This window comes from Malaya genurostris, chromosome 2 (assembly GCF_030247185.1).
Source record: "Malaya genurostris strain Urasoe2022 chromosome 2, Malgen_1.1, whole genome shotgun sequence".
In the NCBI taxonomy this organism is placed as follows: Eukaryota; Metazoa; Arthropoda; class Insecta; order Diptera; family Culicidae; genus Malaya; species Malaya genurostris.
Window position 1 is genome coordinate 297408947 of NC_080571.1, and position 25288 is coordinate 297434234.

The window sequence follows — 25288 nt, forward strand, 5'->3', positions numbered from 1 at the left end:
CGTCAGTTTTTATGAAGAAAATGTATTAAGTGGTCATTTCGTATTCTAGAACTTTTTTTTGAAATTTCCTTTGTCGTACACAAGCTCAGGTTTCACAAAACTCGCCTTTACTTCGTCGACTTCAGCACACCAAAGAACGTGACGGAGCTGTTCCATTTACATTTCGTGTCCTCGGTGCCACTCAAAAAAACAGCTCAAGAATTGTTCTAATACATTTGATGAACTACACGCTTACCGGATGCTATGCAGTTCTATCAATACCACTTCTGAGTTCAGAATGTACATGCCGGTGATAATTTAATTACAAGTTCCTGAGGTTTTATCATCGATTTTTTTTTTAATTCAGCCATCTTCAGCATTTAACAATACTCCACACCTGGACGGTCCTTTCTATTCTATTTAATATTAGTACCTTCCTTTCCGTGACTGCGTAAAAGTAAAAAAAATACATCGAAACCTTCCAGCGGGCCAGTTGCATTTAGGATCTCCGTTTTATGTGAAAGTATCAATGGCATGCCCCGTCTCAGTTAAGCTTTTATTTGTTCCGTGCTATAGAATACCGCTATAACTAAATGTATAGCGCGTATTAAATCTACGATATTTTACAATAGATTATTTTTTATTTGTACAATTCTGAACCACTTGAAACCCTCGATAAGCCGATCTTATTTTCGAGAATGTCAAGGAATTTTCAATTTCCGTGATATAATTCCCGATCTGCAAATGATTCGGAGTATGTTTTGTTTACATTCTTCATGTCTTCAAAAAACAGTATTGATTGTAGTATTGTGTTGATTTTGAATAATAGTTACCAAAACCATGGTTACTGCATATTGAAGACTTGAGGAATGTAAACATAAGCTGCCACGGGTGGAAGATCCTTATTTCGCGGCAAAGTTGTCGGTTTCACATAACATTTCAATATCCGTTGATACTTGTTAAATAATTCAACGTAATCAGGCTTCAGATCAGATCTATGACGTAAGTTTTAAAGTGTTAGCAAACTGCAAGAGTCATTGAATCCGTCATAATAAATCTTATCATCAATCTGATGATTTAGTACCGAAATATGAATGACAAAGCTGAGTCAATCCAGTATATCATTACTGTTCTACGAGATGCAATCGCACTTCATATGCAGATGCGAATACACTTATAAATAGAATTCCTGTTTGTTCTTTTATAATGAATTTCTAAAGTATTCATCATTTTTATGTATATTCGTCATTTCTGAAATTTTTCCAAATCATTCATCCCAAGTTTCTAATCAGCGTATATGTAAAACAATACTCCGTCATATTTTGGACATTCGAGAAACTCCTTTACATCGCAAAGCGGGTGTAAAATCTGATGAACTCTTGAAAAGCACGGGAAACCAATTTTTTAGGATATGTGATCTGATCAGAATTATGACCTGTAAAAACTAATTTACTTTGAATAATTTTATAATTGGTTCTCAAGCAGAACATAGGCCGTAACTTGATGATTATATAGAATGAAGCCTGTCTATCGTAGCACTACATTTAGAGTAAGATTTGGATATTGTTCCGGTCGGCGCGAATACAAAAAGAACGTTGTAACATTAACTTGATAGATGAATGTATCTTTTAATATTAAAATTCGTTCATTATCAACTATTGAACGTGGGCTCTGGTAATTCATGATAAATTATATATTAATTATTTTTAATTATTATTAATTTATTTCTCGTACCTAGCGTATTGTGAAATCGTCTAACTTTGTCGTATTCAAGAATTAAATTTTTCAGGGGTACCAGTCCCCGGCCGATAGCTCACGGTGTCTCGTGCAACTTTCACAATCTTGGTTTCTGAGTTCTTTTAATTTTACGCTGATGGCACAAAATTTAAATTAAAAAACTATTTCAAAACATTCTCGACTGGTTTGTTTATTTATTATAGGGCTCCTTGGTAACTAGTTCGTAGCAACTTAAACAGTATTGCTCAATAAGATTATTTTGATAGTCATCAAGGGGTTGCTATATTTGTGGTAACTGGCGGTAAATCGCTCACGAACACTTTTCATTCCGATTTTTCTTCGAAGTGCCTGGTCGTGTCGTCGGTAAAACACTTCGGTCCAACGTGTCGATTTTTATCGGTGTATAACAGAAATATTTTTTCTTCGGTATTGCTATTGGTAAAAAGACTATTGGTACAACAATCCTACATATTTTGTGTTAAATCGTATAAAATATTGACTGCATCTCCTACACGCAGGAAAATTCATTTCAAATTTTAATATGTTACACTTTGAATAAGATATTTTATTTTGAATCAGCGCTTATTTTCATTTCCCTTTGATTCAAATAAATTTGATATTTAATTTGTATTCCTACGCGTACATAAAATAAATAAAATGAGCATTAAATTCAAATATATTGTGCTTTGAATTCAAATATATTTAATTTCCACCTGGGATTGTTTGATTCAAAGCAAATTAGTTTTGTTTCGAAAATCAGGATGTTGCCAATGATTTGTTCGGAAAATGTGAGAGCTGAATATCTTGTTAATATGATGTCTTTGACCGCTCTCAAGAAACACGGAAATTCTACAAGAAATTCCACAAATCCCGCAACGGCCCTGTGCCGCGAGCCAAAATGTGCAGGGATACGGACGGGAGCCTCTTAACGGATGGACGTGAGGTGATTAAAAGGTGGAAGCAGCACTTCGATGAGCACCTGAACGGCGCGGAGAACGTAAGCATGAGGTTCAAGATGACGGAAGAAACGACTACGTCCTCCAAAAATGCCGTGAATACCAGGTCCCAACGCATCACCTGTTCATCGACTTCAAGGCAGCATACGATAGTATCGACCGCATAGAGCTATGGAAAATTATGGACGAGAACAGCTTTCCTGGGAAGCTGACTAGAATGATCAAAGCGACGATAGATGGTGTGCAAAACTGCGTAAGGATCTCGAGTGAACTATCCAGTTCATTCGGATCTTGCCGAGGACTGCGACAAGGTGACGTACTCTCATGTCTACTATTCAACATCGCCTTGGAAGGAGTAATGCGACGAGCCGGGCTTAACAGCCGGGGTACGATTTTCACGAAATCCAGTCAATTTGTGTGCTTTGCGGATGACATGGACATGGAGTTTGCAAGCACGGCGTGTGGCGGCGAAGAATGAGCCACGAGCTCGCTTCACTCTACGGCGAACCCAGCATCCAGAAGGTGGCCAAAGCCGGAAGAATGCGATGGGCAGGGCATGTTGCAAGAATGCCAGACAACAACCCTGCTAAACTGGTGCTTGTCACAAATCCGTTTGGAACAAGAAGGCGGGGAGCGCAGCGGGCAAGATGGGTGGACCATGTAGAACGTGATCTGGCGAGTATTGGGCGTGATCGAGGATGTAGGGAGGCAGCCACAAACCGAGTATTGTGGCGTTCTATTGCCAGACAATAGCACAACTTGAAATTGTCACGTATTTTCTATGAACGAATACAATCCAACAGCCTCATCTTCGTTTACGTAAATAGTAGCATTCAAAACAAACGAAGAGCGAGGAAGCCCCCTTTGTCTCTCACTTCAACAAAAGAGAGTATCAATGTCAACGTCACTCGTTTCCCTACGACACGGCGAAACCAAAATATCATTTACAGGAAATTTTAGTCGAATTTCAATTCTCATTCTCATTATTTCGAACGAATGTGAAAATTTGCATTCTGTAACCCGATCGAGTTCGAGTTTTACATACAAAAGCATCACTCGATCGAATTACAGAATGCAAATTTTCACATCGAGGTAATCCGATTCGATCGAAATACAGAATCGGGGTGATTGGAGAAGAATGAGAATTGAAATTCGACTAAAATTTCATGTAAATGATATTATAAAATATATATTGGAAATCTGTTAAGTTTCGTTATAAAGAGAGTCTAAAGTATGATAAAACAAAGTTATTACACCAAACCAAAACTACAATAGAAAAATAAAACATGTAAAAGTCATTGTGTTTCGTTTTTTGTCGTTATCGATTCTCAAAACTTCGGTTGAATATCGAAACCTCACAGTGTACAAATTTCACTGAATACGGGAAATGACTCAATGACTTGACTCAAGGTAAATGAAAGAAAGAACACAATTTTGAAACTACTATTCCGCTTCTGTTGTTAACTGAACGTGGATCTCGTTCTCCAAGTTTGCAAACGGAGCTGTGAGTGACAATTATTTTTCACCATTTTCATATATTTTAAGTCAACGAAAATGACTTCTATTAGCACTGCTCAGCGGTCCAGTCAAACCACCAATACTGCGATGTAAAATAACAGAGGGAAAACGATTTGAATGGGATTTCGCATTACAAAATAGTTAAACGGTGGAGGTATGGTCGTTCACAAAGGCTAAATCGTATGACAGAGAGCTTCGCTTAGTAACGAAACAAAAAATACGTAATTCTTTACTGTAATAATTAACTTTATTTTGAAAATGTATTGCCATTTATACATTAACTTGAAAACAGAATGAACAGTATTAGTTGTATGTACAAAAATGGAAATAATAAGGCTATAGTCTATATTCCAAAGCTAATTTGTACGACTGCTGCTAATTTCGTCGCTGTCAGCCAACGAATTCAAGAATAGCTTATGTGGTAAACTGTACTAAAGGATATTATATCGAATATAAGAACTTAGACTATGAACGAAAACAAATCTGGAAACTGCACTTCGCGATTCATCATTCATATTGATCCTATATACAACGATCGCTTATCGAAGATTAAATTAGATCTATATCTATAAATCTATGTTTGCTGTGTGGTTCCAGTTTCATCATTATCTTACAGAAGTGTTCAGCAGTAAGTTAGTTCTGATACACATAACACGCACCAAATGTGAAATACTTTACATCTGAAAAATCTGCAATAAAACTATTGATATCTCCTTAAAACTTTTCATCAAGTTTCTTTTATTCATATTCGATTAAAAATCATTTATCACTATTATCGAAGTTAGAAATTAAAATAAACAATTACGCAAATGTTTTAAATATGGCTTCGAAATAATGTTGTTGCTCGAACGTGAACTTCACAATTGAGTTCACCGATTTCTATGAAGGTGAACATTAAAAAATTACCCTACAATCTGACTAACTCTGTTCAATGTTTAGTACCAAAACAAACAAAAATAAAGAATCACTGTTTAGCAAACGCGTCCGGCGATAGTAGTCCGACAATTCCGATGGATATGGCTGACGCCCGAATTCAATCATCGATCAATCCATGCTCGAAATTTGCGTGCTTACATAGTATTTATCACCACTTCACCGGATCTCTCGTCCATTTCGATTATTTCCTCCTTGTGAACGATCTGATTTTGATGCAACGGGGCGGTTTGACCTACGCCAGACAAAGGAAACGAAAATTGAGTTCAATGAATTGCACGGTACAGAAACACTAAACGCCATTCTACGCTACTTACCGTATTTCTCATGAATTCCCCGATGCCGCTTCAGAGCGAATCGATCAGCGAATGCCGCTGAACAAATGTCACATTTGAACGGTTTCAATCCAGAATGAACCTTCAAAAAAAAAATAAACAGATGATTTACAACAGGAAATAGGTTGGGCTCGAAATGTTGGCACAAACCTTTTCGTGATTCTTCAAATGAGCAGCTTGACTGAATGCTGATTGACACCGATTACACTTGTAGGGTTTCTCACCGGTGTGGATACGACGATGGTTCCAGAGCGTGGCATGACGGGCGAAACCTTTGTCGCATACCTGTTGGAACGAATTGAACAAATTAATGATTCATTCATTATTAGATGATCAGGCCCGGCGACTTTGATCTTACCTCACAAACGTATGGCTTTTCACCGCTGTGCGTTCTTTCGTGATTTTTCAAATGGGGAGACTGCGAGAACTGCATTCCACAAGTTCCGCATCTGGAACGAGGGTAAACAAATGTTTTTTTCAATTATTAAAAAAAATTTGCTAGTTGATGAGCTCAATGAACTTAGATACCGATCGGGAAAATAACTACAAGGGGGGTGTACGTTATTTGGCCGAATTTTGTTTGGCATAACATTGTTTGGCATAAATTTGTTTGGCATAAATTTGTTTGGCATAACTTTTGTTTGGCATAAATCTATTTGGCATAATGTCGTTTGGCATAAAAGAAAAAAATATATACTGTTTCATTTGGCATAATTGTTGTTTGGCATAATTTTCATTTGGCATAATTTTCATTTGGCATAATTTCAATTGTGCATATTTTCTTTTGATTCGTTTTATTCTGGGAGTAATTTAAAAGGTTGAAATACATAACGGCCTGAATCACTTGGATTATAGGTTTTCCAATTAGTGTTCCGATTAGTGATTGGACGACTCGGACTGCGTTACCTCGGCGGCTTGGCGCCGCCGAGTTTTCCTTGTCCTCGTTGTGGTCTAAAACTAGAAAATAAATTCTAAAGGAGCCTTGCGGTTTTTTAATGCGAGGCCAAGGGATAGCTCCTAGCTTTGAATAGACCGGGCAAACGAGTGAATTACAGGTTTGTGTGCGGGGGCCGCCTAAAGAAAATGTGCACAATTGAAATTATGCCAGATGAAAATTATGCCAAACAACAGTTATGCCAAATGAAACAGTATGTCTTTTTATTTTATGTCAAAAGACATTATGCCAAACAAATTTATGCCAATCAAAAGTTATGCCAGTCAAATTTATGCCAAACAAATTTATGCCAAATAAAATTCGGCCAAATAACGTACACCCCTACAAGGGACAGGCCAATAGGGTTGTTCAAGCTGTTGACGTAGGACTACACAACTATTGTCAAAATTACTCTTAAAGGGTGTACTTGATAAAAATGGCACACCGAAGATCTTCTGTAACTTATGAACCGAATTAGCACAAAACGTAAAAAATTGTGTGAATCTTATCCATAGTTGTCAATACAGTAGTTACGGTTATATCATTAAATCAAGAATTTGTCCCTGGAAAACAATTGTGCACTTACGATCAAAATTAAGACTCATTCCACCGATTGATCACTTGAAAGCTTGCAAATACAACTGTGTCACATGTGATTAAACTTTCAAGGGGCGTCTAAGTGTCCGAAGAAAAGTAGAGAATAGTCGTAAAAGTGGTCCAATGGACAGGAAAGTTTGTGCACATGAAATTTCGGAAACTTTTCGGATTTTGTAAGTCAAAATCAAACGTACAAAACGTGAAGCGGAGGCAAAAACTAAAGCCGTACAAAGTGAAAAAGGTGCCTAACAGTGCACACTGGTCCGAAACGGAAAATTAGCGCAACAAAAATATTTTTACTATTAAATATTAGTTTTTTGTAGTTGGTGTCTTCACAAAAGTTGTTTGTAATCAAATGACGCTCCTTTTGATGATAAAAGTTACTAGGGTGGGTCCTTATTTAGATTGAAATCTGAAATCTAACTTTTTTAATTTAACTCAAAAATGATTTTGTTGTACAATGAAGTTGTAGGAAATTTTATTGCGAGCAACTTTGCAACAACTGCAACTTGTCTCATTTCTCGAAAGGACAATGTATGGAAGATTTGTAGAACTAATTTGATACTATTATTTTGCTGAAGAAAGTATGTTGATACATTAAGGCGTTTAATAGTTATGCAATGTTTTTGAGTTTTTTGAAGGTATTTTTAAAACTAATTTAAATAATTCTAGAAAATAACACCCTTTCAATTTTCTCTTAAATTTTTACTTATATTATGACCTCTCAGGAACCGCATAGGATACATTTTTATCGATCTGGCATCTAATGAATATTGATATTTTAAGCAAGACTAGTTTTGGATGAAAAAACAATCATAACTTTTTACTGGTAGCTCATATGAAAAAGCTTGGTTGGACAAAATTGTGCGCAATTATTAGTTCAACAACTCTTCTAAAGACAACTTTTCGGTGGAACGTTACACAAAAAAGTTAGAACGAAAAAAGTAATTTTTTAGGAGCCACCCTACTTTCACACGGGAAAATTGATGTAACTCGATCAAATAAAGAGCTAGAGAGGTGCTTTTTTCAGCAAAGTTGCTTGCAATAAAATTTCCTACAACTTTATTATACAACAAAATCATTTTTGAGTACAATTAGGAAAGTTAGATTTCAGATTTCAATCTAAATAAGGACCACCCTAGTAAATTTTTTCATCAAAAGAAGCGCCATTTGATTACAAACAACTTTTGTGAAGACACCTACTAATATTTAATAGTGAAAATATTTTTGTCACGCTAATTTCCCATTTCGGACCATAGTGCAGTGACGACAAACAAAATTTCACTGCAAAAGGTCGTGCTAAGTAGTTCCACACCATTTTTTGCAAGAAAAAATTCTCGCCCAATAATAGTCGCCGAAACATACGTGCTCGAAGACTACTTTAAACAGCTTCCGGGCTTGGATTTTCATACCGCAATGCGAACGAACACCGTTGGCGAGCATTGCCGGACAAAGAATACGTCCAAATCCCGGAAGAAGTGTTTGATTTGGCAGGCCATACGCAGTTGTGGTTGGGAATCTAAAAGTTTCGTTTCTACCGGCACTATCCATGAGGATTTGTACGCGAAAAAATGTCTGCGAAAGCGGTATATACCATTTATCAGAGGCCACGACTCTCCAAGTCTGTTTTGGTCTGATTTAGCTTCTCCATTTTTTCTGTCCTGAAATGATAATAGTTAAAAGAGGTCAAATACGTGCCAAATACAACCAATCCAACAAACTATCCAGATCTGCGCTCAATAGAAAGGTACCGGATTCAAATTGAGCAGAAACTCGAAATTAAGAAAAAAAAACAAATGGTACCGATGAGGGAAGATGGATAATGGTCACAGCGGGCCTACGGAGCCGAAATTTCACAGAAAGATCCACTGTTTCTGTAAATATTATTCTGAAATCTATTAATCTAGAATGAACAACCGATTTTGTTGAATGATGTGTAATTTTATAGTTACACTGAGGTTTTTTTTATGCGGTTTTTTCACGTGACTTTTTTATGCGAATTTTCAGAGTTATGTGGTTTTTTTTATGTGAAGTTTCAGAGTTATGCGGTTTTTTTCATGCGGTTGATTTTATGCGGTACGTAAATTCGCATAAAAAAGACTTCAGTGCACTGCTATTATTATTGATGTCAGATATTTAAAGTCGACAGGATTCAAAATAACCAGGAAAGTGATGCCATAGTTCGAGAACCGTTCAGACATATTAATTCCAGATGTCACTAAAACGTCCTAGGGTCAGTCGGTTTTGTACAGCCTCAAATCGGAATGAAAAGCAAACATCCACGTCAGGAAAAATTACACAAATTTGCTCATCAAATCGTTTTGCATCGACAAGACCGACTTCCGTCAACTTTCTGGCAAGCATTTATCGTTGCTAAATCCAAATTAGATGTTCCTGAATATATCCGGAAGAGATAATTATCAAATCTTGTAAACACGTTCCTGATCTGGCAGGCGATTTGTGGATAAATAGGCGCTCGCATCATCACATTTGGAACAATCAAGGTTGCTTGATTTACATGGAATAGTCCCTTACGGAGCGTCGCTTGACATTCATAACAATGCACAAGGGATAAACTGTGTTTTGGTCTGATTTAGCATCGTGTCATTCGTTCGAAACGGGTTTTCAGGATGGGAGTCGAAATTGAACAGAACAAAATTGGATGAGATGGGAGGGAGGTCGAAATTGGACAGAACAAAATTTGTAAATCGTAGCTTATTGCTAGTTTTTCATTTCCTGAAAATTTCAAGAGAATCCAATAACCAAATTCATTCTTCCGAATTTCCTGCGATTACTGCTTGAAAATGTGAACAGGCTTTCCTGCAAGTTTGATCTTATTTATGGCCTGGACATTGCCACTGTCCCGGTTTGGTGGTTTAATGCGTAGAGCATTGGTCTTACAAGCCAGTTTTTCTATGTTCGAGCCCAGACCTAGAAGGATTTTTAGTGTCAATAGGATCATAGCACCAACCATGCCATGATTCTAAACGCTAAGAATCGGCTGCGAAGTCTGTTAAAACAGAATGTTCAAATTCCACAAAAGGAATGTAATGCCCAAGGCTTTGCTTTTACGTTGTCAATGGGGTTTGCGTCAATAAGGTGCGGGATATTGGGTGAATGTCCAAGGATTTCCATTTTTGTGGTGAATACGACTTACTTTACAATGGGGTGCCTTTTCAAAATTAGCCATATGGAAGAATGGGCAGAACTTAATCGTGAATATCTCGACTTGTATTAATGACAGCAACATAATTCTTTCACTATTTCATCAAAAATATGATCAGGAATCTAGGATAATATTTTGAACGGTGTGAGATAACAACTCAAAAATTAAGTTTTCTAAAACTTTGAAAACAACGCGGAAAACTCTTTACTTTTGCTTGGCTTTTTCGCGCAAAAACGACGATTTTGAGGTAGTCAGGCACATATCTTCATCTGAATGCGTATAAAAGGGGAACCGTGGTCGAAAATCTATCATTTCTTCTTGTGTGTTGGATGGAAGCGAACGTCGTGAAAATGATTTAATCAACCAGCAGCTTCGGAGAGTGCACCTTCTGCGTGGTTAAAAACCTCAAACGCTCAGGTCGCAGTTCTCATTCGCATTCTGAAACTGGATTCTGGAACTATATTCCGGAACTGATTTCAGTTTCGAAATTATAGTTCTAGAACTGCAGCTGAACTCTGAGTCTGCGCTTAGTTCTAAATTTAGTTCTTGAACTCAGGTCCAGTTCCTTATTCCAGAATTCTTCTATTCGGTTCTTTTTAGAACCATAATAATACTCCCAAAGAATTATGCGATATTTTACTGTACTCTATGCAACCCATTTTGGTAGTCGTGGCGAGAAATCGTTATCAAGTTTTAGAGCTTAGTTCCGGAATATGGGTTTAGAATTCAGAGCCTGCGTGCTGAACTGGATTTTGGAAAAAGATTCCTGAACTGATTTCAGTTTCGCAATTGTAGTCTACTAAAACTCAACTGAATTCTGAGTCTGTTCTAAGTTCTGAATCTAGTTCTTGAGCTCAGGTCCAGTTCCTAATTCCAGAATTTTTCAAATCGGTTCTTTTGTCCTGAATACGACTTACTTTACTATGGGGCGGCTTTCCAAAATTTACCCTGTACAAGAATGGGCAGAACTTCACCACGAATATCTTTTGATGTACTTAACCCAACAACATATTTTTTTCTATAAGCTATCGGAAATATGATCAGGAATTTGTGATTAAATTTTCAACAGCGTGAAAAAAAAACCCTAAAAATGAGGAAAATTCATCACGCTTCCTTGCCTTTTTCGCATCCGGACGACGGTAATTTGATAAGCTTTGTGCAACTTTCGCAGTGCAAAATTCGCAACAGTGTTTAATATCTTAGAGAATTACACAATTTGGCCCTTCTGAATGCCAGAAATTTATTTGATAACTTTTTTCACTGAAATATTTAAATCCGAAATGAAATAATTGACATCAAAATTCTGTATATTGCTATTTAGAACAAAAATTGTATACTCAAAAAAATATGCGAAATTTTACTTCACTATATATGGCCCATTTTTCAACCACTTGTATTTTGTAGTAGAACTGTTTATTTCGTAATATTTAATTGTGTGTCAGAATGTTTAACGTAAATAATCTGTACTTTAGTTTAGGAGTATCGTTTCAAATTCTAGTAGTGAAAAAGAGGAAAGCTTGCACAATTCACACAATCGATCAACTAATTGATATTCGAAAGTATAAAGAAAGAGTGTCAGTTTTATTCGTTTTCACGACATCCAGTTATGTCTCTGACATTACACACCCGTTCTTTTTTTATTTCATCTCAATTCCATTTTCCTCTATTCAGACGCAACATTTGGATCATAGCCTTTTCAATGGACCAAGTTGCTGTTATCAGGTACAAACCTTTTTCCAATCGACTTCAAAGGGCTTCGTTTTTATGTTGCAAGTATTCTTACGGCCGCTCTGAAAAGAACCTTCAAACTTTCACTTCAACCGGATATTTGACAATACACTGTACGAAATTGCTACTGTTTCTCAACCAGACAAGCTTCACTCGAACTCACCCCATAAAATAACTTTATTCGTGATACTTTTGCTTATCTGGGCAGATCAGGTGTTTTTTTATATATTAGTTGCGCTACACAGAGAATTCGAGTTTGTAGAATGGTTTTTGCAGCTTAAGGGGTGAAGTCATTAGGTCGCATATAACCACTTGCCTCGCTCTGCGTATTACATTTCTCTCCATGCTCTCTTGCATATGTGCAAAATGACTCTCGATGGGTTTTGATATTTTCGGTTACAAGTTTGACTACATCACATAAAATCCAATAAAGCTACCGCTTGTTTGGCAGCCTTTCTAAGCCGATTTTATTTCTCTCTCATTTTTCGTTACGTTACCAAGAAACTGGAGCAGAAAAAATGGCGCGGGCATAGAAATCGACTTACCTTCCCAAAAATACCATTCACTTCATTTTTATCGCGACAACACCTATGTTTTTATGCACTCATCGCATCTAAATTAAATTACCTAGACATTGTCAGGATAGATTTTTGATGCATGCCTTTGAAGGCGAGATATTCAATGAACAAGTTGAAAGTTGCCGTTTTTAGCTATGCAATTCTTCCTTCAGAAAAAGACTTTCCTGATCGCTAAAGTCAATGAATCATTATACAATCCTCATTGAATCATTTTGAACATCCTTAGCTCAACAAACTTTAAACAGATCTTCTACAGGATGGGCCTATTAAAGTTGAAGCATCGGGTAACCCAATAACTTTTGACAGAATTGTCAGATCGACAAATGACATACCGCGCTGGAAGCGTCATTTTGAAGACAATTTTAGTATGGAACAGTACACACCAAAAAACGCGCTGAAATTGTTCAGCTTTACATTCAAAATAAGGCCAACTTTTGGAAAAAAAATCATCATATCAGACGAGACATTGGCTACTGTTTCAACAGAACGGTGCCACATGCCATACAGCTCGCTTAACAATCGATTTGTTACGACCATTGTTCCCCGGACGAGTCATATCGAAAAACGGTGATTTTGACGTCACCAGACTTTTTTCTGGGGTTATTTGAAGTCCAAGGTGGGCGCTAACAAGTCAAATTTTCGCTTTTGAAAAAAAGCCATCTCTCAAATCTATTTCCTATATATTCGAAACAAATAAACAAAATTCTGATGAAAATTATTGCCTCTCGTGTGAGGCAACAATAAAGCCATAACCTTCTCCATGACGATGACAAATCGCACAAAATACAAATCTTTTCGATACTAAAATTAATTTAAATAATAACGAAATGCGAAGTGAGCTTATTTAGTCAAAATTGTCGACTCTGTTAGGGAAGCCATTATAAAGGGTTGAGAAACAGTGAAACTCTGAAGTTTGTTATAACTTGAAGATTCGACTTTAACTATTTAAATTATACAGTTTTATGTACTCGAATAGATGCGTAAAATTTTTCTCCACGCCAGTAGACCTATTTGAAATCGGTCAAGCTTTACAAAACCTATTTGAAATCGGTCAAGCTTTAGATGTTCAAAATTTGACCCCTGCTTGTACCGTTTTTAATTTACGGATTTTGAAATTGAAAATAAAGATATAGTCCTACGTCAAACAAAAATCATGATTATATGCAAATATATTTTTGGAAAGCAAACTCACTTGTACGGCTTTTCTCCGGTATGTATCCGAGTATGATTCTTCAAGTAGACCGCCTTAGCGAACGCAATCCCGCAAATTCCGCATTTATAGTTCTTTTCACCGGAGTGCAGTTTCTTGTGCGACCACAGACTGGAATAGCGCGAGAAGCGTCCTCCGCAGGTATTGCACGTGAATGGCTTTTCTTGTCTGTAAACAAACAAAAAAAAATACGGATCCTGACTCATTCAAACAATCCGACAGCGCCGAACTTACGCCTGATGCTGATGAACGGCATTTGCGTTCTGGTGTAAATGCTTCTTCTGACCGCCGACGATTATCACACCGGATCCGTTGCACTTGTTGCATTTGGTGACGGTGGCCAGATTTCGCTTTTTGACCGGATGTGCCGCCATCGCGGCCGGGGCTGGGTTATGTTCGGTTTTGATGGTGGTAATCTGCGTCGGCATCAACGATTCCATCGACGAGTTACTGCTCGAGGCGTTGGGAATTTCACCGATCTCGAACTTGATGTCACCATCTGGGGCGACGAAGATTTGCGTTGCTAGAAACGGGAAACGGGATGTTAGTAATTTGGTAGATTTGAAAAACAAAGTCTAGTGAATTTCGGAGGACATACGTCTGGCCACATTGTGGGCGTTATCGTTGCTGATGCAAGTTTCGCAACGAATTAACTTCGGGCCCTTGCGTTTGGGGTTGTTCTGGATGGGCCCTCCACAGGTGATACATTTCTGTATCTTTTCCTGTTTAACATGAGTCACGTGGACCACTTGTTGATGCTGTTGCTGTTGGTGTTGTTGTTGTTGCTGTTGTTGTTGTTGTTGTTGTTGCTGCTGCTGCTGCTGTTGTTGTTGATGTTGTTGTTCCAATTGTTGCTGAACTGATTGCGGGGCTGGGTCCAATGCTTCTGTGGCAACAATCTGTATCTGACCAAGATTTTGGCCCGTTTCTGAAATGATGTTCTGTGCCTGTACAAGATTCTGCGGTTGTGTTACAACAGTAATGGCATCCGAGGTTGATTCCCCATCCTGATTGTGAGTTCGCTTATGATGGTTCAGCAAAGTTAAATGGTTAAACATCAATCCGCACACATCGCACTTGAAGCTTATGTTGGAGATAGTATTCTGAAACGAATTTCACAATGAAGATAGAATATATTGGATTCACATCAAGTAAAACTTACGGCGATCGGTTTATTAACCACCAATTGTCGGCCGTCCACGGTTATTCCAGTAACACCATTCGGAATCTGCATCTGATTGACAAGGGCACAGTTCGCATAACTGAACGGCTGCAAATACTGTACGGTCTTCGTGTCGTCTGCTAGCTGGGCCAGATTCACTGTGCTAAGAGCCTGCGACGTCGGTGTCAACTTCTGTATCATATTGACGTTAGCATAGAACGTAGAAAACTCCGGTGTCTGCTGGGTCGCTTTCTGTCCGTCAATTTTGACCTGTTTGCTTACATCCGCCGTAGTCGTCTGGTACTGTATCCCGACCGGTGTACCGGCCTGGATGTTGTTAGTAGTGAACATGATAGGTCCGGTAAATGCTCCCGTGGCCTCAATTTTGAAGCCTTTTGTTGTAACTGGTCAGCCGAAGAAAAAATCTACCAGAAAAAAATATTTTAGTGTGATAATTTCTGAAAACATACAAAACAAGACACCAATTGAACCCAACGCTAAATCGTTTATTTGTTTTCAGATATCTTTTACACAAAACCAGATACCTCTTGGGTACTGGTTTGCAACGAACTGCACATCAAATGTTACTTACAGATTCATTTGCTTAAATCACTTTCATTTCGATAAACAAATTAATTCTGTTAACAAAAATAAGGTCTTGATATATCGGAGCATAATTTTGAATTACTTTTTTTTACAGTGCTACTACTAGAATTATGAATGAATCGGCATTCGAAAATAAAAAAGGAAGAAAACTCTTCGCGAGTCAAATCTTCCTTCAACTCCACCACTCAACATTCCATCTCATACGAAAGTCAGCATCCATCAAACAGACAGAGAAAGAATACAGACGTGAAACCACAGGACATTTTTCATTTCAACTACTGTAATCTGATTTCCTCTTGTTCGTAATCTTCTTTCTTCATGTGGCTGGAGAACATAACGACGGAAATGGAAGAGGTGCGATGGGACGAAAAAAAAAATGAGAGAAAAGATGAGAACAACCGAAGGCTACGCTCTCTTTTCTAAAAATATGATGGCTGTGTAAAATGCACACAGCAAGCAGCATACCAACGTACGGACGAGAGGGTAACGGAAAATGAGCCAAAGAAAGGGATAACACCAATCCATATGCATTTTCAATTTCCAGGTGAGAGATTTGCTTGTGTTTATGAGTTATTTTGAAAAGGGCCAATGAATGTTTCTAGTATTGACTTTAATTGCGGTATTGCGATGACCTTTTTCAGAAACATGACGTTAAAGCTATCAAATATGAAGTGAGACAATATGAACACTTAAAAGATTACTAGCCGATCATCAACCCTCCGTACTACAAAATTTTCTACTCGAGCATATTGGAGTTAGGCCCTTTACAGATGAAGTGAATTAAGACGCACATACACATGAATGCAGTAGCAGTTTGTCGATTTTTTCAATTTTTCACTATCCCCAGAACCTAAAATCACAAAATTTCAAATTAAAACTATTCCTCGTTTCCTTCAGTCCCCGAAAGAAAACGATTTCGAAATTATCCATTTCGCCGAATTCGATTTTCCCCAGATGAACACTACCGTGTCCATCTAGCAAATGATTAGAAAACACCCCCATTCAAAGTGGCTCGAAACGCGTCAGCCATCGTCCAGAAGGATGGATATTTCACCTGGTAAACCAGCACGGAACTGGCCCAATCTGGCCGTAAACGGTTCCTTATGGAAGCTGCAGCAAACGGTGCCCGATTCGGAACGTTGGCAGTCCCGCTAAAATCCACTTATTTACGATTCACTTTTGCACCACGCACGTAGAAATAGCACTTTGCAATCTTTTGTCTCGCTTTAATGGCGGTCACTCACTAGATGAGATGGAAGAAAAAAATCTTTGGCCACCTAACTTGCTCGCTTTTTACTTTTTGACCTGGCAAACGATGCGATGGCCAATATTGTGCTAACGCGAGAGTAGGCAGGCCAGAAAATATATCACGCACACTGCTACACTGCTGTATAAAACAGCAAGCGCTCGCTCTCTCACTCTCTATTTCTCGCTTTCATTTTTGTGGCGAAACCGTTTGGATTACTCACACTGCTTCGTCTTGATAGTTACGTTGGATAGATTGTGAAAAATAATATCAGGCGTTGTGAATTGAGACTGAGAGCGAACGTAAACCAGTTCATTTCGCTTTCTCTCACGTTCTTGCAAACTAGGGTCTACTGTATCGACACCCAGTATAAAAGTCAAAACCAGAGATGCCATTTTGGCAGATACTTTTATAATAATATTATTCGTAATGCTTACAATTGAATTTAGAAACCAAGATTTCATATATTTTAATTGTAAGAGTTGGATTTATAATTGTATTGATAGAGTGCCTATAACCAGAGTGACGACGATGTTTTGTACAACAAGTATATCATGTGACGTTAATTGAAACAAAAGGTTAAGTCAACGATTTTCATTGTAAAGATTACTTATTTATCATGGATCGACTTATCAGCCATTATTATTCGATTAGCTACCTTAGAACAGAATTCATTAGCGGCCCTTTAAAAATTATTTATGTCATTTTTATAATAACTAAGTAATTATGTTCCAAATTTGCATTGAGAACTCGTCATTAATGCACCTTACACGTTCATTAAAATGACATTATTTTTTTAGTAATGACACTTTTAATGATCGGGTCCGCTATTATAACAACTGTAGTAGTGCTGGATTTTCTTGACTCAAAGAAAAGCATATCAACATCAATAAATCTGATATTACTGTAATCAACACATCCCGCTTACACATGGCTGACTAAACGCTGCCAGCTGGAAAAATATGACTGGCAGACTTTCTGGTGACCGACTGCCTCACCGCTCCCAGATATACAACTCAAACGATACAACCGTATCCACTAGGATTTTTCCACATTGAAATCTTTGACTTTTTCAGCGAAAGTGAGAAGATGAAAACGCTCGGCTAACTTAGATACAGGCGACTTTTTTTGTCAAATTGGATTTGACAACCGTCACTGAATCAATTTTGGTAGCCGTCTGGTGGCCATGGCTGCCCAGGTAGTCAAAACGCTATGCGGGATAGCCCAGAAGTTGAATTATTTTCAGCATGGCTAAGATGTTGAAAAGTATAACAATGAAGGAAGAATAAAAAGCTAGTTGTCGGGTCTTGTCTTAGTTCATAATGAACTTCATATGCTGTCTTTTCTAAACGCTAATTCTTTGTGCGATAACTAAAGTTCATCTAGAATGGAGCATTAAACTTGGTTCAATACAATTGTTCGAATGCCTGGGACTAACAAGTAAAGTGTCCAAAATAAATGGTACTTGATCACTGAACATTGTATTGCACTGGAGATGTAAACTATACTCGTCCATAAAAAACTAATCTTTCCCAATTTTGATCATTTTGGATGATTTTTCATGTTTAACCGTACACAGCAGAATAATATTAAATTTACAAGGGGACGCAAATCAACATATGCAATTCATAAGAACGTTATTCGTAAAACAAATGAATGTTACATAAATGGTTTTAATATATGTCAAACATACCTCACCTTTCAAGCAGACGTGTACATTTACATGTTTCACTACTTAAAAATATATCAATAATACCAAATTTTTGTTAGATGTGACTCTAAAAATGAGTCATTCATGACGCTTGTATATGTCTTGTCTCAGAAGACGTAAATACACTAAGGTTTTTTTGTACGTACCGTGTTAAAAAAATTCGTGAGAAACAAAACTGTGTTAATCATCATTCAGTAATAGCCGTTCAACCGAGAAGGTTGTGTATGGAGGCGTACAGTTTAATAACGCTGGTTGGTTTACACGCGTTAGATACGACAACGGTTGAACTACAGGTAGAGACCTGTTGGCAGCAGCCGTTAAAACGTATAGTCGTGCTGCATAAGAGAGCCCTAGTGCTGGGCCAAGCTGGTGAAAGAAACAACAAAGGGCGTTTCCCAAACTCTACCCAGGCCGCAATATACAGCCACAAGTGCTGAGCAGGAGAGTGCAAAGGCACATCGAAGAGGAAGAGTGCAAAGGCACATAGAAGCAGGAGAGTGCAAAGGCACACCGGTGCGAAGGCACTTCGGTGCAGAAGCATATCGGTGCGGAGCACTAGGAAGAAGGAGACAAGACAACTCGGTCTTTCCACTGCCATACAACACGCAGGTATACACCGGTGACCTGCGCTGGTTACAGCTGGCGAAGACGAAAGCAAATCGGAATTCGAGTGGTGCTGGATGTCAGGTAGCAGTAGCATCACATCATATTCTATCGCTACAGTGAGCTTTAGCATTGTATCAACGTCCAGATACATCCAACAAGAACATCTAGAGCAACGAGGATCTACACGGCAGTGCAACGGAGATAGACAACAATTTCAAGGTAGAAGTTTTTTCTTTTCCTTTTGATTGAGTACTGTGTAGTGTTGGTTTCAAATTTTGTTTTAAAGTTTAGTTAAAAATTTTAATGTAATGGATGAATCCATGGACGTAAATCCTAGCATGAATCCGATACCCCCACGAACGAAAAAATATCAGGAGAGCTCTTCTGGGCCTTGGATAGTCTTTTTTAGACGTATATCAAAGCCATTAAACATTTTTCAAATTAATAAAGGTTTGACATCACGATACTCTTCAATCAAAGAGATCATAAAAGTAAATAACGATAAAATTCGTGTTGTGGTAAATAATTAGAAACACGCGAATGATATTGTCTCTTCGGAACATTTCAATAAAGAGTATAAAGTTTACATACCCTCCAAAGATGTCGAAATTGACGGTGTTGTTACCGAAGCGAGTCTTTCGGTAGAAGATTTACTCAAGCATGGTGTTGGTCGTTTCAAGAACTCTATGCTTGAGGGTGTGAAAATACTGGAGTGCAAACAACTGTACTCAGTAGTTCATGAAGAGGAAAAAAAAGTTTATCGCCCATCAGACTCGTTTCGAGTGACATTTGCCGGGTCTGCGTTGCCGTCCCATGTCTATGTCGATAAAATTCGCCTCCCTGTTCGGCTTTTTGTTCCAAATGTAATGAATTGTACGAACTGCAAAAAATTCGGCCACACAGCTACTTACTGTAGTAATAAACCAAAATGTATTAAGTGTGAAGGGCCTCATAAAGATAATGATTGCAACAAGGAAATTGAAAAATGTATTTATTGTGGGAATAGTCCTCATGATGACATTTCAGTATGCACTGCATTTAAAGTGCACAAAGACAAAATTAAGCTTTCTTTAAAAGCACGGTCTAAGCGCACATATGCAGAAATGCTTAAAACGGTCATTGATGTCCCCCCTTTGGAAACCGAAAACGGGTTTTCAAATCTAGAGGAACCAGAGGACTCTGACTCTGACGAAAATAGTGAAGGTAATTCGTTTATCACTACCCAAGGGTCAGTTAAGAGAAAGAAGTCTTCCTCCAAATTACCAAAAAAGACACCTAAAATTTCATCTTCAAAAACAGATCCCCGTGTTAAACAAAAAAAGTCAAAACCAAAGACTGTGCCTCCTGGTTTGTCAAATTCACAAACCAATCCAGGATCTAGTACAGAAAAAGATAATAATCCAGTGGGCTCCATTTCACAGCCACCAACAGGATTACTGAAGTTTTCGGAAATTGTTGAATGGATTTTCTCAGCATTCAATATATCTGAACCCTTAAAAACCCTCATAATGGCATTCCTTCCAATAGCTAGAACCTTTTTGAAGCAGTTATCAGCTCAATGGCCAATTGTCTCAGGTTTTGTATCTTTTGATGGATAATTTATCACCCGTCGCAAATGATACAATCACTGTCCTGCAGTGGAATTGTCGAAGCATCATGCCAAAACTTGATTCATTTAAAATATTATTGCATAGTCAAAAATGTGATGTATTTGCTTTATGCGAAACATGGCTTACTTCAAACATAGCTTTAAATTTTAATGATTTTAACATTATACGTCTCGATAGAGACTCTCCGTATGGTGGAGTGCTTTTGGGAATTAAGAAATGCTATTCCTTTTATAGATTAAACATCCCTTCAACTTCTAATATAGAAGTTGTTGCTTGCCAAATAAACATTAAAGGCAAAGATATTTGCATAGCTTCGGTTTATATTCCTCCAAAAGCACAAGTTGGACAGCAACAGCTTAATGAAATGGTTGAAGCCCTTCCTGCACCACGATTGATTCTGGGGGATTTAAATTCGCACGGTATTATGTGGGGTTCCGTTTACAATGATAGCAGATCATCTTTAATACAAAACATTTGTGACAATTTTAGCATGACGGTATTAAATATGGGTAGCATGACACGGATCCCAAGACCTCCGGCACGCCCAAGTGCATTAGATCTATCTCTTTGCTCAACATCAATTCGACTAGATTGCACCTGGAAAATACTGCCTGATTTACACGGTAGCGATCATTTACCAATCATCATCTCAATTAGCAGTAGCAATTGCATTGCTACTTCCGCTAGTATTCCATATGATTTGACAAAAAATATCGACTGGATTAAATACCAAAGTAGTAACTCTAGTATTTTGAATTCAATGGAAGAGCTCCCTCCACTTGAAGAATATGACTTCCTCATTTGTTCGATTCTGGAGGCAGCAGAACAATCCCAAACTAAACGCTTTCCTGGGCCAACGACTAACAGAAGGCCTCCCAACCCCTGGTGGGACAAAGAGTGCTCAGAGGCTAAACTCGCAAAACAAAATGCTTGCAAGACGTTTCTAAAACGGGGAGGAGGAACTCCTCAGAATTTTGAAAAACTTATGGTTTTAGAAACCAAGTACAAGAGCATACTTCGAGCCAAAAAATGTAGCTATTGGAGACATTTTGTCGAAGGTTTGTCAAGAGATACCTCAATGAGCACTCTTTGGAACACGGCCAGACGAATGAGGAATCGTAACGTGGGCAATGAGAGTGATGAATACTCGAACCGATGGATATTTGACTTTGCTAGGAAAGTTTGCCCAGATTCTGTTCCTACGCAGAGCATTATACGGGAATCTCCTCCAAATAATGGTTTTATTAATAACCCATTTTCAATGATGGAATTTTCTATAGCACTCTTGTCTTGTAACAATAACGCTCCAGGGTTGGACAGAATTAAATTCAACTTGGTGAAGAATCTGCCCAACCTCGCAAAAAGACGTTTGTTGGAATTGTTCAACAAGTTTCTTGAGCAAAATATTGTTCCACCTGACTGGAGACAAGTGAAAGTTATCGCCATTCAAAAACCGGGGAAACCAGCTTCCAATCACAACTCATATAGACCCATTGCGATGTTGTCCTGCATCAGAAAATTGTTCGAAAAAATTATTCTACGACGTCTCGACACTTGGGTCGAGACGAACGGTTTGTTGTCAGATACTCAGTTTGGCTTCCGTAGAAATAAAGGGACGAATGATTGCCTTGCATTACTTTCGTCTGACATCCAAATTGCCTTCGCTCAAAAGCAACAAATGGCATCTGTATTTTTAGACATTAAAGGAGCATTTGATTCAGTTTCCATTGATGTTCTTTCAGACAAGCTTCACCAAAATGGACTCTCAGCGGTTATAAATAATTATTTGCACAACCTTTTGTCAGAGAAACACATGCATTTTTCACATGGCGATTTGGCAACACTCAGAAATAGTTACATGGGTCTCCCGCAAGGCTCATGCCTCAGTCCGCTCCTCTATAATTTTTACGTAAATGACATTGACAGCTGTCTAGTAACCCCATGTACACTAAGACAATTGGCAGATGATGGCGTGGTTTCAGTTACTGGACCCAAAGCTATTGATCTGCATAAACCATTGCAAGATACCTTAGATAACTTGTCCGATTGGGCTGTTCATCTTGGTATCGAATTCTCTGCGGAGAAAACAGAGTTAGTCGTCTTTTCAAGAAAACATGATCCCGCGCAGCTTCAGCTCCATATGATGGGAAGAATGATCCAACAGGTTTTAACTTTTAAATACCTCGGGGTGTGGTTCGATTCCAAATGCACGTGGGGAGGACACATTAGGTTTCTGATAACAAAATGCCAACAAAGAGTAAATTTTCTTCGAACAATAACAGGATCTTGGTGGGGTGCTCATCCGGAAGATCTAATAAAATTGTATCAGACAACGATACTTTCAGTGATGGAATATGGATGCGTTTGCTTTCGTTCCGCTGCAAACTCTCATATTATCAAACTGGAGCGAATTCAGTATCGTTGTTTGCGAATTGCTTTAGGGTGCATGCATTCGACACATACAATGAGTCTTGAAGTTCTGGCGGGAGTTCTTCCATTAAAAGATCGATTTTGGGAGCTTTCATCACGCCTGCTAATAAGATGTGAGGTGCTGAATCCCATGGTAATTAATAATTTCGAACGACTAGTCGAGCTTCGATCTCAAACAAAATTCATGACAGTATATTTTAACCATATGTCACAGGAAATCAACCCTTCAAGATATATTCCTATCCGTGTCAGCCTCCTAAATGTCCCTGACTCAACTTTATTTTTCGATACATCCATGCAGCGCGAAGTGCGTGGAATCCCGGATCATCTACGTTCGACGGAAATCCCAAAAATATTTTCAAGTAAGTTCAGGCATATTGACTCTGAGAAAATGTTTTACACGGACGGATCGCGAATTGAAGAAGCGACAGGGTTTGGTATGTTCAACAATAATGTTTCGGCCTCATTTAGGCTTCAAGAACCTGCATCTGTTTATATAGCAGAGCTAGCAGCAGTTCATTATAGTTTGAGTGTAATCGTCACATTAATTCCAAACCATTATTTCCTCTTCACAGATAGTCTGAGTGCAATTGAAGCCATTCGCTCAAACATGACTGGCAAGACTGAACCGTTTTTCCTGGGCAAAATAAAACAGTGCCTGAACGACATATTGAACAATAATTATCTAATCACTATAGTCTGGGTCCCGGCTCATTGCTCCATTCCTGGAAATGAAAGAGCCGATATTTTAGCCAAACGTGGTGCTATTGAGGGTGAAATTTATGAGAGACCAATTGCTTTCAACGAATTCTATAGCTCGTCTCGCCAAAGAACACTTGCCAGCTGGCAAGCTTCTTGGGATAAAGATGATCTGGGTCGGTGGATGCACTCAATTATTCCGAAAATATCGACAAAGGCATGGTTCAGGGGACTGGATGTGAGTAGAGATTTCATTCGTGTGATGTCCAGACTCATGTCCAATCACTACACGTTAGATGCACATCTCCTTCGAATTGGGCTCTCCGAGACTAATCATTGTGCTTGTGGCGAAGGTTATCGAGATATTGATCATGTCGTTTGGACATGCGTGGAGTATCGTGATGTCAGATCTCAACTAATAAATTCTTTGCGTACCCAAGGTAGACTATCCAATATCCCAGTTCGAGACATTCTTGCTTGTCGTGACCTTTCATACATGAAACTTATTTATCATTTCATAAAGAAAACTGGAGTTTCAATTTAATAAAGGCCCCTTTCAAGACTTAGTTCTGATCCCAGCTGCGTCCATGAGTTCAACCAATAGCTAAATTAGAATAAAAATAATGTAATGATACAAACAAACTCGAAACAGTTTATGAAATTATTAACAAAATGTCTGAAAATAACAGCTTATTTTATAATTTATAGAAGTTAATCGTTTGGTTCAAATAATATTTCCGAGTAGATTTCATAATTAATGACGAGTTACCTAAGATGATATTTAAGTAATAAGAGAATATGTTTTAATAAATGCAAAACGTTGTGACTATGTTAGAATTAAATTAGGATAAGAATATTATGTAAAAGTGATGCTACGGCGAAGAAAAACTTATGTAAACTGCCTTAAGAAATAAACGTATTTATGAAAAAAAAAAAAACTGTGTTAATTGCGGAAACCGTACAAAAAAATGTGTGGAAAATTGAACGTAATAATTCCAAAAGCCGTAGATTTGATTACTTGTTTATTTTGAATGAAGATTAGTTTGCTTTGGATGAAGATCTATGCACCATCGTTAGAGACAGATTTGAAAAAGAAGAATTTATAAAGATGAATACGGATCATATTGGAAAACTTGCATTGCTATGTGTCATACTGCAGTCACTCATTTCATCAACGTATATCATAATACTGCTTGAGATATATCATTCAAAGTGGTATAAAATAATATGATGAAGAATTAAAGAGATGAATAAATTCGACGATTCCAGAAATTAGTTCTTCAACTCTATTAAATTTTTGATGATGTTGACTAAAATTTTGATGAATCAGGAATCAGAACAAATTGGCTCAAATGGCACGTTCCCCTTGATATTTGGAGATTTGTGCCTCTAACGTTGTCATGTAATTTACGACAGTGATTGAAGATCTGAAGACTGAATCATAATTTTATGAAACGGCAGTCAATTCTACCATAAATTGTTGAATAAATGGTTTTTTGTCAACTTGCAAACATTTTATTATATTAGATCTCATAATCGTTTTCTTG

General features: G+C 37.9%; 1 protein-coding gene across 1 annotated transcript; it reads right to left on the bottom strand.

Annotated features, from left to right (window-relative positions):
- Positions 1-4432: 4432 nt before the first annotated feature.
- On the bottom strand, positions 4433-16762 carry LOC131430669 (zinc finger protein 600). Its single transcript, XM_058595814.1, has 9 exons — positions 16494-16762; positions 14834-15258; positions 14270-14774; positions 13906-14194; positions 13654-13839; positions 5817-5907; positions 5609-5743; positions 5441-5540; positions 4433-5358 (listed from the first exon to the last, which is right to left on the bottom strand). The coding sequence occupies exons 2-9, from the start codon at positions 15182-15184 to the stop codon at positions 5261-5263; spliced, it is 1755 nt and encodes a 584-aa protein (XP_058451797.1). The 5' UTR covers positions 15185-15258; positions 16494-16762; the 3' UTR covers positions 4433-5260.
- Between the last annotated feature and the right edge of the window lie 8526 nt (positions 16763-25288).

Coding starts and splice junctions, on each gene's coding strand:
- LOC131430669 (XM_058595814.1), bottom strand. CDS start 15,184: ATGTTCACTACTAACAACATCCAGGCCGGTACACCGGTCGGGATACAG. Junction 14,195..14,269: donor CGCCCACAATGTGGCCAGAC/GTATGTCCTCCG, acceptor TCCCGTTTCTAG/CAACGCAAATCTTCGTCGCC. Junction 13,840..13,905: donor GCCGTTCATCAGCATCAGGC/GTAAGTTCGGCG, acceptor GTTTGTTTACAG/ACAAGAAAAGCCATTCACGT.